The sequence below is a fragment of the Plectropomus leopardus genome, chromosome 18 (assembly GCF_026936395.1).
Source record: "Plectropomus leopardus strain MGB_pleo_1.0 chromosome 18, ASM2693639v1, whole genome shotgun sequence".
Taxonomy (NCBI): Eukaryota; Metazoa; Chordata; class Actinopteri; order Perciformes; family Serranidae; genus Plectropomus; species Plectropomus leopardus.
The window spans coordinates 17,388,374-17,405,708 of record NC_142193.1 but is presented as its reverse complement, the minus strand read 5'-3'; the positions used below and the strand labels follow the sequence as shown (position 1 = coordinate 17,405,708).

The 17,335-nt window shown below is 39.9% G+C and overlaps 2 protein-coding genes across 5 annotated transcripts; one reads left to right on the top strand and one right to left on the bottom strand.

Moving 5' to 3' along the window:
• Nucleotides 1-712: 712 nt before the first annotated feature.
• btbd17b (BTB domain containing 17b) lies at nucleotides 713-9,809 on the bottom strand. Of its 2 annotated transcripts, none has more exons than XM_088069474.1 (3): nucleotides 9,759-9,809; nucleotides 3,372-3,657; nucleotides 713-3,018 (listed from the first exon to the last, which is right to left on the bottom strand). In XM_088069474.1, exons 1-3 carry the CDS (start codon nucleotides 9,793-9,795, stop codon nucleotides 1,944-1,946), a joined length of 1,398 nt encoding a protein of 465 aa, XP_087925600.1. In that variant the 5' UTR covers nucleotides 9,796-9,809; the 3' UTR covers nucleotides 713-1,943. The 2 variants fall into 2 exon arrangements, with proteins under 2 accessions (XP_087925600.1, XP_042361747.1); XM_042505813.2 differs by lacking the exon at nucleotides 9,759-9,809 and adding an exon at nucleotides 4,906-5,353.
• LOC121957277 (G protein-coupled receptor family C group 5 member C-like) lies at nucleotides 9,233-15,673 on the top strand. 3 transcript variants are annotated; one of them, XM_088069475.1, is made up of 4 exons: nucleotides 9,233-9,803; nucleotides 10,787-11,767; nucleotides 14,300-14,403; nucleotides 14,492-15,673. In XM_088069475.1, exons 2-4 carry the CDS (start codon nucleotides 10,801-10,803, stop codon nucleotides 14,588-14,590), a joined length of 1,170 nt encoding a protein of 389 aa, XP_087925601.1. In that variant the 5' UTR covers nucleotides 9,233-9,803; nucleotides 10,787-10,800; the 3' UTR covers nucleotides 14,591-15,673. The 3 variants fall into 3 exon arrangements, with proteins under 3 accessions (XP_087925601.1, XP_042361772.2, XP_087925602.1); XM_042505838.2 differs by having other exon boundaries at nucleotides 9,245-9,803; nucleotides 10,768-11,767; XM_088069476.1 differs by having other exon boundaries at nucleotides 9,246-9,803; nucleotides 10,959-11,767.
• The last annotated feature ends 1,662 nt before the right edge of the window (nucleotides 15,674-17,335 follow it).

The following is a 17,335-nucleotide window of genomic DNA, read 5'->3' as shown; positions in this document are numbered from 1 at the left end:
CCTGCCTCGCGCAAAGCATCAGGGGAAGTTGAGTTTGTATTGTGTGAGCACAAAGCAAAGCGAGACTCTTTTCCATCAATTAACCTACTGCAACTTTTTTAATAAACTGTGATGGAATAAAACTGAGTGCATTTTCTCGAGCACTGTTTTTAGATACAAAGTTGAGGTACTTGTGTTTTATTTAAAGTCTTTTCATTTTACTTTATTGGCACTCCATTTTGGAGGGAAACTTAGCACTTTTTATCTCACAAAATATATCTGACAGTTTAAGTTACCAATTATTTTGCAAATTATTTTTTATTATGAAAAATTATATTTAACTATTATAATTATATATAATATAATATATAAGATAATTATAAATTATATTTTTTGCACAAAATGAAGTACCTAACAATATTTAGGCTTACAAATACACCTGAAACCATCAGCAGATGAATCAATAACAGGTATTTTGATCAGTTCAGTAACTGTTCATGTAAAAATCTTTTTTTTTTTTTTTTTTTTTATTACAGCTTCTCAAATGTCAGAATTTATCTACATGGGTGTATTATACGTTTTACTTAAGTAACATTTTCAATGCAGGACTTTTACCTATAAGTACTCCTGAATACATCTTTCACCACTAATTATTAAAGTACAGTAAGAGCGTGCATCAATGACGCCGCAGTTCTGTTTATTTCTGCAAACCCAATACAGGCCAATACAGACATTTTTTTTTATTGTCTTTTATTAATATTTTTATTGTTTCAGGATGAAAATCACATATTGATTTAGTTTATTTAAAAGATGGATTAAAAGCATGTGTAACAATAAATAAATAAAAAACAAAATACCACAGGACTCACTGTCTTGCAAGCAGTGTTGGTAAGTGGTGCACTACGGTTCAATTACTACTTTAATTACAAATTGTGGTGGTTGAGTGGCAGTTTAACTACGCAAAAGTAATTTTACGGTTTATTTGCCATATAACATGATGCAGCTTATTGGCTATGGTTATCATAAAATAACAACTACCAGCTATTTGACTAAAACCACCAGTTGTCCATGACCACATACTATGAATTTCCCAAGCATTTTTCTTATTCTATCCCAACGACTGCTCCCTCTCCTCTTCATAAAACACATCCTCGGGCTGACTAGTGAAGGATTGACCTGTCAACACACTTACACTCAGTGTCAGTTCAGTTGTACCAATAAAAAATTCCATACTCCAATTGTGACGATTCCCTGCTCTGTAGTTTTTGATTATTTGTTATTAGTTGAACTACTTCATTTTATTTTCACAAGTTATTTTTATGAGTAAAAATGTAGTTTAACTAATTTTCATTTTGACAGAGCTTAATAGTTTGGTAGTTTCCCCAACACTGCTTGCAAGTCAGCTACAGTATACAAAGGAACATAGATAATGGGATTGCACTTTAATTTACACATTTTGGTATGTAAACAACAAACAAGTATATAAGAGTATGTCACAGGTTAAAAGTGCCATGAATTGAAATCTATATTTGACCGCTGAAAAGTGAAATGCATAAAATTAATAGCAATAACATTTCTTTGAAAGCAAAACTTCTAAAGTACCTATGCAAACAACATTAACCATCACACATATTTAATAATTTCAAGGATCAAACCGCTGAACTATAGAATACCTGAACAAATACAGTACAGTGAAGTGTTTTATTTCTTGTTGCATGAAACAGTGAAAAACCCACCATCATTACTGTGATAATAACTGCTGACTATATTGTGAGTCCTTTATTGTACCAAACATCTCCTTGCTGAATAGTTGGAAGACAACAAAATGCACAAACTTATCAACAATGGAGATGTCACAGACCAGACGCATAAACACGGGCTGCGATATGAGTTTACCTTGGAGCATGTGATTTTGTGAGTAGAGCGTGGATAAGCGATGGTAAGGCCACACCAAATTCCTGCCGTTACTTCCTGGCAACAAGGAGGGTATGGTAGAGAGGTTTTATTACAATGTGCAGATAGAGGGAGCTGTCAATCAGGTACTCTGATGCACGGCGCTGCAGGTCGGCATCCACCAGGAAATCCCCGGCCTCCTCTGTGCTTTGGTGAAAGTTGTAGACGTGGCGAACCACCACTTTTCCTTGCTGTCTCGCCATCACGATCACCGTCTTCTGGAAACTCACACCAGCAAAGTCTGGACTTGAAGTTGCTGGTGTTACAATAATTCGAGGTCGACCTCCATCTGTGCGTGTGGGCTGCATGGCGCCCAGCTCTGTGTAGGATGACCTGGCGCTGAGTGGGAGCCAGCGAGGGGAGAATAGGGCATTCCAAGTGACTCTCTTACTGGAGTCATGGCCACTGGGCCCAAGCTGGGTCTGGAAGCTGAAGCTGCGGTCATCACGGGTGGGGTTATTGATGACCCAAGGGGACCCCCAGGAGGTGGACAGGTAGTTACGGGGAGTGAAAATACTGCAGTTGACATCAAAGTACTTGGCCAGTTGAATAGGTGAAGCGGAGTGAAACTGGAAAGCCAGGTAGAGGAGATCACGTATAGACTCGTAATGCTTCTTCATGAGGGCGGACTGCTTCTGAAGACGAAAGAGGTGCTGAGGGGGGATCATGCCGTATCGAACAGCCCTTAGGGCGTTTTCCACTGTGGAACTGACAGGCTGGTTCTGGCTAATCCAGGCCTCCAGGGCCTCGTAGAGCTCCAGCTCACTCTGCAGAATGAGGTCAGAGCGCTGGAGCAAGGAGAGGAGCAGGTCTTCACTGATCGAGCCCCATTCTCCGCTCTGCAGCACCGAAGACAGGTTCCAGGACAGATACTGCAGGCAGCTGTCCCGCAGGACCATGTCCCCAATTTGTAATGCATAGTTGTACCAGCCAATCACATGGCCAGAAGGCGAATCACTGCACAGATGTTGGGTCATATATTGGGTCAAACCCTGTTGTAAGGCCCACACGTGGTACTTGCTGGCCAGCTTATGTAGAGAAATGGCCTGATCTAGCCGCACTGAGATGTCACCGCAGTACAGATACCTGCAGAAGAAAAACAAAGCTAGAATAGTCATCCAAAGACATGTTTAAAATATATATATTTCAGTAAGGCACGCTCCTTGTATTCTCTCCTCTCATGTGAGTCACTGAATAAACCCACACTATCTGATTTTCGACTGTGAGCCTCAAACGGCAGGTGTAATTTTAGAATATTTCACAAGATGGAGCATCTCACGTCGCCAAAGGAGAGAGTCAAAATGGTGAGTGAAGATCCAACTTTACACTTGTGGTAAATACAAAAGCATCTACAAGTAGCTCCACAGATTCTTGAATGCTTCCATCTCATCAAACTTGATAAACTCTGAACAAATGATTACAACCAGAGTCACTCTCACCTGACAAACTTGTCAAAGACAGCAGCACAGTCGGGCGTCTCCCTCAAAACCAAAACACTGTTGTTGCGAGTCAGCAGCAGTTCCTCAAACACGTCACTCTGCAGCGTGAGAACCAGGCTGTGGGCCTGGATCACCTTCACCTCGTCCGTGTTGATGGTCTGCACCCGCAAAGTGACATCACTGCCGTTCCCCAGGGCCAACAGGGTCTCCATGCGCTGCACCAAACTCATGGAGTGATTCAGCACCGTGGCCCCATTGTCCAACGCCACTTCTTGCTTCAGGGCAGCTGTGGAAAAGAAAGTGCAAGATGATAGACTGGTAGCACAGCTCTGATTTTCTGTTTTCATCACCGTAATTTGCATCAGTCTGACTTTCCAAGATCCCACAACAGAATCCATGTGCATTTGTTACAACTTAAATAAGCTTTGACACAGCAAGAAGTGGAAAAGTGCTCCCAAACTCTTCAACTAAACCACAAGTGATAATATGTGTCAGGGGAAAAGCAGACTTGCACATTCCTCTATTTTCAATTATTAGAGAACAAGCCAGGTGGCTGACTCAGAAAACCTCCGGCACCAGGTGCTCAGAAACAAATCCTGAGTTTGCAGCGCTTTGCAGATGGCTGCTTCTATGGGCCTGAGTAGAAGTGACACATCCTGGAGAATCACACATGAAAGACTCAGCATGACAAGCTGCTGTTTCCATTCTGCCACAGCCATCAGCAGCCTTGTTGGCCTATTACTAGGGGTTTAATGAGACACAGGGGGAGCACATTGGCTTCCTGGAACGCCTCACAGTCTTCATATCTCTACCACAATCAAGCGCCCCCTACTTCAAAGTAACCTTTTTCCAATTAGCCAGCCAGCACCCTGAGCCAGCTGAGCGTGGTGTGGGGGAGTGTTTTGACAAATGATTCTGGCACGTTGTAACTAATTGAATTTTCAAAATCACCAAATTCATTGTGAAAGAAAAAAACATCAGAGGGATTCAATTCAAAGTAAAAGTTATGAATAAAAAATGTGTCAGCGTCTCCTCCACTCAAGCTGAGAAGAGCTGAAAACATTAAATAAAACATTTTCCACACAGTCCCTAAATATAGGATTAGATGAGTCTGTGCTCGCAAGGATTTAAAAAAATAAAATAAAATCTGGCAGTGCAGGAATGTGGCCTTCAATAGCTTTGGTCAAAATCAGTCAAAGTCACAGCTTCATTAAGTAGTAAAAAGAAGCTTTTCCTCAGCGCTTGTACTGTACTGTATCACCGAGCCGGCACAAAGCCAGGCAGCAAATGGACTTGCCTGTCTCTCCCTGCACCCGGCAGACAGATAGATGAGGACAGGATGAGTAGAATAGATAAATCCCCATCCCCTGCCCTAAGGCTGAGCACGAGCCACACATTCATGCTGTGCCCTACTGACAGAATGGGGGAAGCTGGACTGAAATAGAACAATACTGCTTCTCTCACAATGTAAGATATTTAAAAAAAGAGTGACTCTTAAAAAGCAAACAGTTCAAACTAGTGATGCCATTCTTACCTCCTCTAACTGTGACAGAGTAGATTAAGAGGAGCAGGGTGCCCACACAGACCCAGGCAGGGATCCCTTGTTCACGTGAGCGTACCATATCTTCTCAGTTATTCCCTGCCTCTCTTCCTTTGTCCTTTCCCCCCTCTCTTCCTCACTCTTCTCCTGACTCTTCCTTCTTGCTGCTTTGCCTTTGTGTGAGCAGAAAGGTGTGTTGCCCCGTGTGTGTCGCCCGGCTCCCTGTCCCGCACTCTTTATGTAGGACGCTGGCCTTTCCCTGGCGCATCTCGCAACCCCACGGACTCCATTGATTGGTGGAATCTGGCAGGGGCGTTGCTATAGCGACAGCTTTGATTTTGAATTTCTCCATCCATTCCTTTTGGATGTTACATGGCATTGATCTGCGGCACCGGGCCAGCCAAGGACTCAGCTTAATGGTTTTTGTTTTTCTTTTTTTAGTCTAAAAGTCAGAGAGGTTAGGCACTATTAACAATCAATATTAACACAGTTTCATGTTTTAATGGCACTCAGCAAATGCAACAAATCTCCTGGACTGCAAAATGTTGTTTATGATATCTGAATTAAGCACAATCAGAGTCACATAATTAGCCAATGAATTGCGAATTGAGACTCAGCATAATTGAGATTTTAATATGTGTGACAAACTGCAGTCAGTCAAATTTCACAATCCGTTTTGCAGGACAGTTTTTCATCTGAGAGCAATTATTCATCTGATGGCATGCTAATCTGACTAATGGGTGGATGATTTCATTGGTGCTGGGTCTGCTCATCTATTTAACGCAAAGTCTGTTTATCAAATTCAACTGCCAGTCAGGATTTTATGGAGTCACATCACTGAACCAGCGCATGTTTCAGGTGCAGGCGTTGCATCACAAACCTCACAGGGGTCAGCAGGTTTAACCAATGTGTGTGATATAAATTCCAGCTGGATATGGAGTTAATGGTCTGCCGCTTGCAGGGAACATACTAAGCTCCAAGCTATGATAATCGATATGAAATGCTTTAATGACTGAGCCACATGACATCCTCAAATAAAATATGGTAAATGGGATCAAGAGAAGTACATTTCAATGTGAAATGGCAGCGATGACAACAGTAGATGGCCTCTGGTCATGGCTAAAAAAGATGTTTACAGTGCCATTTATGTATCCCTCAGTTAGCATTGATCTGTCAGACAGAGATGGGTCAGTCAATACTGAGATCCCAGTTAAAATCTTCTCCAAAAAGTATGGATCTGATATTTAAAAAAAAAAAATCATTGCATTAGAGTAGGCTATTTGTCCGATTACAATATTTCTATACAAGCTGCAATGTGACAAATATGTTTAAAATAGCTCCAAATCTGTCACGCCTGTATCCAGAGACAGACAAGGAGAGTCATCATTTCACAGTGAACTGGGTTTTGGTGATGCCCCGAGGGCTGCCAGGCTGCAGTAAAAATGCAGGAGAAGAAACGTCCTATGAGACTCCAACCTGAGCCTGCACTGCTATGAATAACCTGACAGGTTCTCATAGGACAGCTGTGCTGCTGGGGAGCCCTAATGAAGCCTGCTGCAAAAAACTGGACGAGACAACACAGACGAGGCGCAGGATCATATTGAGTATATGATGGCATCTTCTATTTGTTTGAGGGGGATACAGACACACGAAAATAAGATTCATAAGATTTATGCTATTAATCTTCAAATAATGAGACTTATGCTAAAAGGACAGTTAACCCCAAAATTAGAAATACATTTTTGATTTTCATTTTACATTTGATATGTCAGCTTGTGATGCTAAAAATGCCCAAAAAAAGCATTTGAAAAACTCAACAGCAATGTCTCTTTCCAGTGATCATGTACCGGTGACTCAAGATAACCCGCAGACCTTATTGTGAGAGGTTTCATGTAGGAACTATTTTCTTTCTACCTAACTACACTTGGCAACTGTATCATTGCGCAGAAGAAAATATGCATCCACTGCTTGCTCGCCTAGCAACAGTAAGCTAGCTAACGTTACAGCTCAGCTGAGGAGGACGCCATTAATGTTCAATCTCACGCTGTATAAACATAAGCCTCTCGTCCATGAATAGATGCACGCTTCCTTCTGCATAGTGATACAGTTTGCGGGTGTAATTCGGTATAAAGAAAATTGTTCCTACATGAAACTGCTCACAACAAGGTCTGCAGATTATCTTGAGAAACCAAATCATTATCTCTGGAAAGAGACATTGCTACTGAGTTTTTCAAATATGTTTTTTGGCACTTTGAGCACTACCGATCGATATCTACTGCTATTATATTGGAAAGAAGGCAGACATCTCTATGGCTTGATATCTCCAACACTCTGCAGCTCACACCAAAACAATCTAGATTAATTAATAGTTTTATAGGTAAGAGGAAAACCTGTGATTTGGGGGTGGACTGTCCCTTTAATACAGTGATCTACCTGGTATTATAACCCCGTATTCTATATTAGGTAAACTGGGTAAATTGGGAAAGTAATTCAGGCAGCTGTTGTTAGACTACAAAATGAAAACAGAATAAACCTAAAGACCTCTTTGTGTGTGCATCAAATAAAGGGCACACCCTTCATTAAGGTCACATTGTTTTCTCCTTTGAGATCAGCTCCTATTAAGAATCTGCTAACAGGACCACAATGCAAAGGGATGGATTGACGAGCTGCTGGGTTTTTGAGAGCACCCCTCGGGACGAGATCCATTGAGTGATCGATGCACCACAGGGGGCTCCATCACGCAGTATAAACAGTTCGTTTAGTAGAGGGCGAATGCCACAGTGAGCTTCAGCAAGGTGTCCCGTATGACCTTACTCTTGTGCTGGACCCGCAGGGGATGCTCTAGATAACCAGAGCTCCAGAACATGACACAAATGGCTTTTGATATAAACACACATTTACACATTAAATACACTAAGTGTTCAATGAATTAAAGACAAAAAGAGGAATAAAACTGCATTCTGTTGTTAGTTCACACACTGATATTTCCAGCATATATCTCATGGCGCAAATGTATTATTAGGCCTATTTCTTTGTGACACTGTCTTTTTCTTAACTGAAAGTTTGACTGCTAAATTAGGAAGTGAGGTGATGAAGTCACATTTTGTGATTTCAAAGGGGTATTTCACTACCAAAATCGAAAATTGGTATTTTTCATCTTACCTGTAGTGCTATTTATCATCCTTTATTGTTCTGGTGTGAGTTGCAGAGTATTGGAGATATCACCCTTTTCTCTAATATAATGGAACTAGATGGAACTTGGATGTGGTGCTCAATGCACCAAAAAAAAAAAAAAATACATTTGAAAAACTCAACAGCAATTTCTCTTTCCAGAAATCACAACCCGAATAGTCAAAATAATCCACAGGCCTTGTTGTCAGCAGTTTCATACAGGGACTGTGTTCTTTCAGTTAAAGTACACTTGCCGACCGTACCACTGCGCAGCACCACAAACCAAGTGCCATCTTCCAGAAAGGCCAGAAATCTCTACGGCTGATATCTCCAACACTGGGAAACACACTAAAAACAATCTAGATTGATAAATAACACTAGAGTAAAAGAAAATATGTGGATTGATTTTGGGGTAAAATATCCCCATAAATATTCACATGGTCTAGGCAAACAAGCAGACAGAGCTACAGATTAAAGAAATACATGGAAATAAATGTACTAAAAATACTTTGCCTTATGAGACTACAATTTGACATTAAAATAAACTAAGAACATCACATGACATCAAATTCATCTTTCTAAGCATAATAACAAAGTATTGATGGGCTATGATGGTTTCACATATAACACAGTATTTGAGCAACTTTCTCATGTAAAACCATATTTACAAAAACCTATTGTTCTCTATAGTAGAGAGAGTATTTAAAAGCTTTAAATCAATGGCATCGGTCAATGTTCCTATTTATCAAATGGCTGTTAAGTGGTTTGGCCAACAACAGATCAATAACAAGATCTGTTTTGTTTTGTTGTGTAATCTGATTTGATTATGTAACACAGGAGTCAGTCTCGCCTGTAACAACATTTTCCACCAGGTGGCTCTGCAAACTGGAGGCACAGTCTCTCCTCTTATGAGGGCTGCCCTAAAGTACATTTCCTTAAAGAGAATACAGACTCAAGTATAATTTGATTTCTCAAACTGCATGTTGTTTTTGTATTAAGTAGGCCTATTAATTCAATTATTGAACATGTACTTAATGGCATACATTACAGCTGAATCACTGTATGTTGGCATTTCCCTCCTATACAACTAAAAGAATATCAGGTGATTATTCCAATGGAAAGCACCTTTAAATCACATAATCGATCTAATCAGAAAACCTGTCAAAGATTAATCATCAGTTGTTGCCTATATACAGATCACATTTGACACCATATTGCACAGCCCGTGTACAAGTGGCAGTGTCTCAATGGAGAGGTGAGTGGTCCCTTTGTTTGGATGTAAACCGCCTGATACAAATAAGTAGGCCCGGAGCTAATCTCACAGAATATGCAAAGCTGCAAACACCACAGAGAGGTTGGATGAAGAGCCGGAGCGGGGGTGAGCTGAGGCGTTAGACACGAGTGTTACATTCACGGAGTAATACTAACTTTACAGGACTTTGGCTGCCAGTGAGAGCATTATAACATGGTTCAATAACAGCTGAGAAGGAGCGGGCTGGTGGAGGACTTTCCATGATTCCGCGGGGAAAAAAAACATAAAAAACGTGGATCCAGTGAATCCAAAGTGAACATTTGAGCGCGCAGACAGTAGTCGAAACATCTGCGAGGAACCTAAAAACAACCGAAGAGTTCATATTTCGGACCAGGTTGGGTTATTCTTACCGGAGTAAATTTACCTGAGTCACCTGTTGGAGCGGAGCTGCTCTCTGTCATCAGTCCAGGTAAGAAGTCCCTGACCAGGAGTCATGATGGGCTTAAAATATTATTCTAATAACTTCTCCTGTAGGTTTATATGTTTCCCGTATAGTTACATAAAGCGCGTCATAATGATATCAGCCGAAATATCATAAAATCAATATACGATACAATATAGCAGCATCATGACAGATTAGGCAATTTATGTATTTAAAGAAAATTATCTCAAGTTTTATTTTTTTTCTATTTTATTTTTTTACAATTTTATACAACTTTTTACAACTTTTTTACAACAAAGTTTACAACACTTAATTATTCAGCTTACCTAAAAAATCACCACATTTGTCCTTGGATTATTTTTTATGATGTGTTGATAACTGTCAATTCTTTTTTACTTTACAAGAGAAAAATATTAAATTGACAGTCTAAAAAATCGAAATAAAGTTTACTATAAAACAGTTTTAACTTTCAATTACACTGTTTTATACATTATGCATAAAACAGATGTGAATTGTTGTGATGTGTACCTAGCATCCCCCCCAAAAAATGTATATCAATGTGTCATCTATATCATGTTAAAATGGTGCCTCTACAGATTTAATGGAATAGCAAGGCTAGACCAAGGTGTAATTAAATTAAAGACAGGGGAGACAATTAGTGAGTTTTTTAAAATTTATTTTCTTATTCTCCTCCACACTCAAACGTATTTGTTTATTCATTTTAATTGAACACAGGGGTGCAATTGTGCAGCAGTAGGATACATGCATTTAGCATACATAAAACCAGGGCACATCTTACAATACAAATACCAGAAAACACAATCTATTACGTGAATATAAAATAAGAAAATACATTCAATTAAAGAGATTAAAAAAAAACAATAAATAGAACAGTTCAGTTCAGTCTGCCAACATCAGAAGTTTGTCAGGAATGCAAATAACAGAGTTGCATTGGCATGTATGTTTAGTAATCCAGATATTTTTGTTGAAGCACTTTTCAAAATCTGCAGTGGATCATCAAACCATGGGTCTGACAAGTGCTCCAAAGGGATGTGGTTCCAGTATCAGCTCCATATACTACAACCTGTGTGACCTGACTACAGTTTGGGGAGTCGTGGTGGAGGCCATTGCTGCTGCTGGTGTGGTGACTTCCTTTGTTCTGTTGCTCATCCTCATTTGCAGTTTACCGTTTGTGACACACAAGAAGAGAAAGGGCATGGTGGCCCTGCAGGCCGGCATTCTGGTCTTTACTCTGGGACTTTTTGGACTCACCTTTGCCTTCATTGTGGGCCGGTACTCCACCAGCTGTGCTGCACGGAGGTTCCTCTTTGGCGTACTGTTCTCAGGCTGTCTGGCCTGCCTGGTGATGCACGGGCTGTGGCTTGCCCTGCTGGCACGGAGAGGCCGGGGGCCTAGGAGCTGGATGTTATGCCTGGGAGCCCTGGGTCTGTGGATGGTTGAGGTGATCATCAACACTGAGTGGCTCATCATCACTGTGGTCAGGAGCTCACCTGGCGGTGTCATTGTCCCTGACCTGTCCTGCATTATTTCTAACCAGGACTTTGTGATGGCTCTTATCTATGTGATGGTTCTGCTGCTAGCTGTGGTGCTGATGGCTGTGCCCTCGCTGACACACAAGCACAAGCAGTGGCGCCGAGATGGAGCCTTCATCCTGGTCACGGGGCTCTTCACTTTGGCTATCTGGGTAGCTTGGATCGTTATGTACCTCCATGGGAACAGAGTGGCCGGGAATCCCAGCTGGGACGATCCTACTCTGGCTGTGGCCGTCGTGTCAAATGCCTGGGTGTTCCTTTTCCTCTACACCATCCCAGAAATCTGCCTACTCACCCAGGAGGACCCAGACCAGGAGCAGCCACTTGATGGAGATGATGTTTATCCTGCCAGGACCCTGGTGTACGACAACATGCTGAAGGAGCCGGAGAATGTGTACATGGATAATAAAGCCTTCACTATGGATGAGCCTCCAGCAGGTATGGTCTATCGTTATTATTACAGTAATCCAAATCGTTTCTTCATGTACATATGCTTTGGGCTGACGCCTTTTTTGTGTGCAAACTGGCAACAAACCAACATAGGTGAGCTATATAATGCAGTGCAGCAGTAAAGCTAATAGGATGTACCATTAACATGTTGTACAGTTTGGTGCCAGAGAAAACGACTGTTAAATAATTGGCAGATTACTATTTATATTCTTGACAAACAGCCAAAAAGCAGTGACAGTTTTACTTTGCATTGTTGATTTATTTGACTATTGGATGAGTTAAATAAGGTCATGTCTGCCATGCAAACATTTGGTGCCAATCTCTGTCTGCACAAATCAAGCAGATAACGTAATAGCTGTATTGTTACACATTCTTTTTCCCGCTCACCTGCCTGAGATGTCAGGCCTGCTGACAGTAAATAGCTTTTTTTCCTCACATAGTGTCTGACAGTGCTTATGGGAATCTGCTTATCTGATAAAACTAAATATGTGCCACTCAGGTCCCCTGTCCTTTTTTTTAGGACAAAAGTCTGATGTACTTACTGAAGGTTGTGTCCTTGACTAATTTTGTGAGACATCTACAGACAGACATTTGCTTGGAAGTATTACAATGTCATATTATCAGTTTTACTGTTGATATGTCACCAGTGTTGGGGAGTAGTGATTTACATATAATTAAACTAGAAGTTTTAAATTATTATTGAACTACTGTTTTACAAAGAAGTTTCGACCAGTGTGTAGTACTTGGAAATGGTAGCTTTCCAAGTAGCTTCCCCAACACTGTATGTCACCAGTAAATACTGATCATAAGCTAACTATGACACATTTACATTGATGTGGAAACTGAAACGTCGATTGATGTTCACTGTCCCTGATAAATTAATTAATCAATAAATAAACAATGCTGAGAGAATTAGTTTCAGTATGATTCTACGGTTTAAATGTAGATCTCACTGCACAATTGTATGTAGGTTTTGCATAGTATTGATACGGCAAGAAAATCTAAGTGAATATGTGTAGTATATGTGCTACTGTGTTTATGTGTGTATGTTTGCATGTATAAGGTGTCAAATTGTTGGTGAATTATCATATGCATAAATGTTTTTAATGGGGACTCCTGGAGGAGAAGTCCTTGAGCTAAAAGAGATCCAAATAAAAATCAATCATATCAGCACATGACACTTAAGACAAATTGAAAGTAAGCAGGAATCTGCTTACTTTCACTCAGTGATTGTGTCAATCACTGAGTCTTAAGAAGCAAGACATCTATCTAAGCCTAGGTCTGGTCTTTTTAAGAAAAGTGTTTAAAAAAGAAAAACATTACGCAGTTTCTTGTATTGGTCAGAGCCAATATATTGCCTACTCCAAACCAGACTGTCCTGGTTCCCTTTAGACAAAGAAACTATCCTTGGTGGTAACTATGCCCAATGCCACAACACCTGCAAAACCAAAGAATTTAGACATCCTAGGACTGGACGAAAAAATCCAGTGAGGGGAGTTTGCACATGAAACAAAAAAAAAAAAAAGTAAACTATTCATTGAAATGTCCATGTGATAAACTTTATGTTGGTAAAACTACACACCCCCTTAAAGAATTAGCAAACAAAGATGTTCCATAAGAGGCAAAGATGTGAATTGCAGTGTAGCCTGTGTGTCACTTTGATGATCACTCTCACTCCATCTCTCCCCTTATGGTGCCAAGGCATAGAGCAGATTACGCTCCACAGAGGGGGTGAGTAAGAAAGTTATGCCAGAGAGAGTTTTTTTGTATTCATTTCAGGAACACTGCAACCACTGGGTTTGAATGAGGATTTTGATATGAGTATTTTGTTATGAAAACATTTTAATAGATTTTATGTGCTTTATGTTATTTGATGGCTGACGCCTGATGTCTACATAGCACCTGTTTCTTTTTTTATGTATTCGATCGTAAATATGGTAAATTTTGTAAATATGTCGTGCTTGGTGTTTGTCTCTGTAGTTAGTGTTCATTTTGTCGTAACTGTAATGTCTTGTTACTCAACACTCAGTAATTGACACAAGTGTTCTGCATTAAGGCTAATCAAGTGATGCTCTCCCACCTCCTCATACTGATGACTGTACTTGTTACCTGTTATGCCTCGAAGAAAGTCTCTTACTGAAAGCTTGCAAAGTAAACATGATTTTCGCATAGATTTGAATGTGCACATGTGCTTCTTGCACTGTTGATAACGATCAGCTCCAGAACTTCAGTCTAAGTCCATATACCTGGTGAGAGTTGTTTTTCCAAGATTTGATCTGAAAAGTTTTACAGTATCCAACTTGTGTGAGGCAGATGCAAAAAAAAAAAAAAAAAATCAGTTAACCAGCCATTTTGAGTAATTGTGTGGTGCTACAGGAATTGTGGCAGATGTCTTAAAAGTGCCATGTTAATGTTTTCAACATAGAACTTGTGTCTAAAAATACAAAGCACTGGACTGGACAACACAAACTTATTTTCAGTTCTCTTCTGTCTTTAAAACATTTTTTTTTCTTTTATCAGTGTCTACAAAGCCATTGTCTCCATACGGTGCCTATAACGGTCAGCCGCGAAGCTGTGTGTACCAGCCCACTGAAATAGCCCTGATTGCCAAGGGTCTGACCAAGGTGAGCGAGTACACAATGTCTTACACCACAGAACACCCCCCTCTTGCCACATCAGCTGAAATAATCACTCCCCTGTGTGTTTCTACAGATGGACCAGGATGTGATACTGCCTCGAGCCAGAGCTCCCTCTCTGATTCCAGGAAGTGGCAGCTCCGTGCCTCGTTTGGTTGAGTCCCCGCCATCATAGGGACTGTCACACACAGGCAGCGTGAGTCGAGGACACATTGCACTGTCACCTTAACATGAGGTTGTTACACCCCTGAAATCTCAACCAGGGGTTTGTTTGTCTTCAGAGTTCCTTGTATCAAAATGTAACTTTTTCTTCTTTAGAAAGAAGCTTTAAATAATGATATATCTTTTTTTTTGCTCTGATATTTGTTCACTGCTTTTAGAGGCTATAGCCAAATGATTTCCGTATAGAGATGTTGTGCCTCAGCTCCTGTATTTAATTTCCATTTTTATGCTGAGGCAACATCTTCCTTTTGCTGATAAGCCAGCTTTGTTCCCTTTCATTTTACTCTAAAGGAAAAACAAGAAAGATTGTGTCATGAAATGTGTCTGTATGAGAAAGCAATGACTGACATGTGGCTAGGAGAGGGAATAAATACTGATTTTCTATTTCTACAAAATTTGCATCCTGAAGTGGAGCATTCTATGACATTTTCAGGTGAGCTACTGTAATTTGATGGTGACAGAGAAACAGTGGACAAGGATTAGTTTAAGCCAGTTGTTCCCAGCTGGTTCAGTCACAGGGTCCAGATTTCTCTTTAGTAATTAGTTCAAGGCTCACACATAGTAAATTACCACTTATAACATTTTATAAAAATGTAAACACTTTGGCTTAAAATATAAGGAAATAAAACATATTGCAAACATAAACGGCACTTCAACATAAAAGCTCTCTGTCTGAAATTCACTGGCCTTCAAATCAATGCATTTTTTTTTTACAAACTGGAGACATTCACAGGTCACTTGCTGTCCATTCAGAGTGTGACTTTGACCCACTTTTGGACCTCAACCCACCAGTTGGGAACCACTGGTTTAAGGGTGTTTATAGCAAAGCAAGATCTATAATTTAACTGTTAGTTTTGATGTACAAACATTGAAAGTTGTTCTCTCTAATTTTTTCCTTGTCATATCTTTAATTTGTTAATCTATAGTAAAACTTTTTTTTCCACATGTGGTATTATGTTAAGATTCAGACTTTCTCAGAAAGCCGTATGATTTTGTAGTGCCTTGGATTTAAAATATCTATCTATCTATCTATAAGTGTTATCTATAAGTGCTATAATTATGTTAAGTTGTAAATTCTAATTTATTAAACTTGTAAAGGGTTGCTTAAAAAACGGTGTGGCTGTTGGATCATTTTAACAGGTGACACGTCAGGAGAAGACAGATGTGAGATAATGGAAGAGGAAGTGTCACAAGGATTGCACTGCTCAGAGCACTTATTTACATATGTTCGGTTGATAAGCTTTAACTATTTTTCCAGGCGTCCTGTGCAGGGATTGGCTGTCATACTGCAGTATTTGGTTGGGTATACACGGCATAAAACATTGTAGATGGCACACAGTGACATTGTGGGAATGATACACTACCCAAATAGTAAAATGTGACAATAAATCCATGTGATGCCCTTTTCTAGATTGAATTGAAGGCTGTAATATGCTGTACTGCATTGTATGGAGCAGCTCTACTTGAGTTGCTCTTTTTTGGTTTTCCATAAGCAAATATTGTGGATAGTACCATACACTAACCTTGAATGTATGTTTAACATACGAAGTACATACTGTACATATTCTTTTTTCTATTTATGCAAAGGTTGTGTTGTATATTGTATCATAATACACATATTTTTATACTTATATACTTATTTTATACTAAATCTTACATACTAGTTTTATACATAGTAATGTAGCATAATGCTGCACATTTCTATATTTCTTACGCACTCTCAAAATGGCAAATTATCAAGATTTTATATTAATATTTTACAACCTATTGTTAAACATTGTAGCACAATGAACACAGAAAAAACACTACATTCTCTATGCTTTACATCAGGGCGACTGTAATGCATCACAATGTCCCTCCGGGTATCAATTAAGTATTTCCGATTTTGATTCTGTACCTTTTTTTGGTACAACCTCGGTCAAGGTTGCAGGTGAGCTGAGCCGATACTAAAATGGGGAATTTAAATACTGCAGACTACTGATTGGTCTGAAATAATCGTAACTAAAATTAGCTAGTGCATCATTTTACATAGCCACACCACTGTCAATAGTGACCTCAACTTTTTTATTTACTCGTCCCCAATTTTTCAATTGTGAACAATTATTCACATGTAATTTGTCTCACACACACACACACACACACACACACACACACACACACACACACACACACACACACACACACTTTGAGAGCTTCAGGGTGAGCTGTGGCTGCCTAGCAGCAGGCTGAGTAGGCTCTCTCCCAGTTACTCCCACCATCCTGTGCTGTCAGCAGCATAAGTGCTTGCTCAAAAAGGAAATTGCTCACAAACTGGAAATCAGACCGATCAGAGATGTACAACAGAGCATGAGATTTTACTCTGTGATGCTTCGTGCCTGCACCCTACCATTGCCCTTGCATGGTTATAAAAACGAATGCAAAGAGCTAAAAAAAAACGTGCAGATAGGCAGCATGGTCTATTCAAACAACATGATCTTGGACAAACGACAGGGAAAAAAGTATACAAATTTAAACAAAACAGTATTTAGACAACTGGTATAATGTTTTCTCAGCATGTCCAAGAACACCTTTACTAGTTACTGTCTAACCTCACTGACCTGGGTAACTCTAGATCAGTGGTTAACTACAGCTGCAACCATTTATCAGTTAGTCATCAACTATCAAATTCATCACTAATTTAATAAAAGAGTCATAAAAA

Bases quoted from the DNA above. Each gene is read 5' to 3' on its own strand.
- btbd17b (XM_042505813.2), bottom strand. From the start codon at position 4,993: ATGGTACGCTCACGTGAACAAGGGATCCCTGCCTGGGTCTGTGTGGGC. The intron at 3,658-4,905 runs GTAAGAATGGCA...TCTTTTCCACAG, and splicing joins CTCTGTCACAGTTAGAGGAG to CTGCCCTGAAGCAAGAAGTG. The intron at 3,019-3,371 runs GTGAGAGTGACT...TTTCTTCTGCAG, and splicing joins GTCTTTGACAAGTTTGTCAG to GTATCTGTACTGCGGTGACA.
- LOC121957277 (XM_088069475.1), top strand. From the start codon at position 10,801: ATGGGTCTGACAAGTGCTCCAAAGGGATGTGGTTCCAGTATCAGCTCC. The intron at 11,768-14,299 runs GTATGGTCTATC...TTCTTTTATCAG, and splicing joins TATGGATGAGCCTCCAGCAG to TGTCTACAAAGCCATTGTCT. The intron at 14,404-14,491 runs GTGAGCGAGTAC...GTGTTTCTACAG, and splicing joins TTGCCAAGGGTCTGACCAAG to ATGGACCAGGATGTGATACT.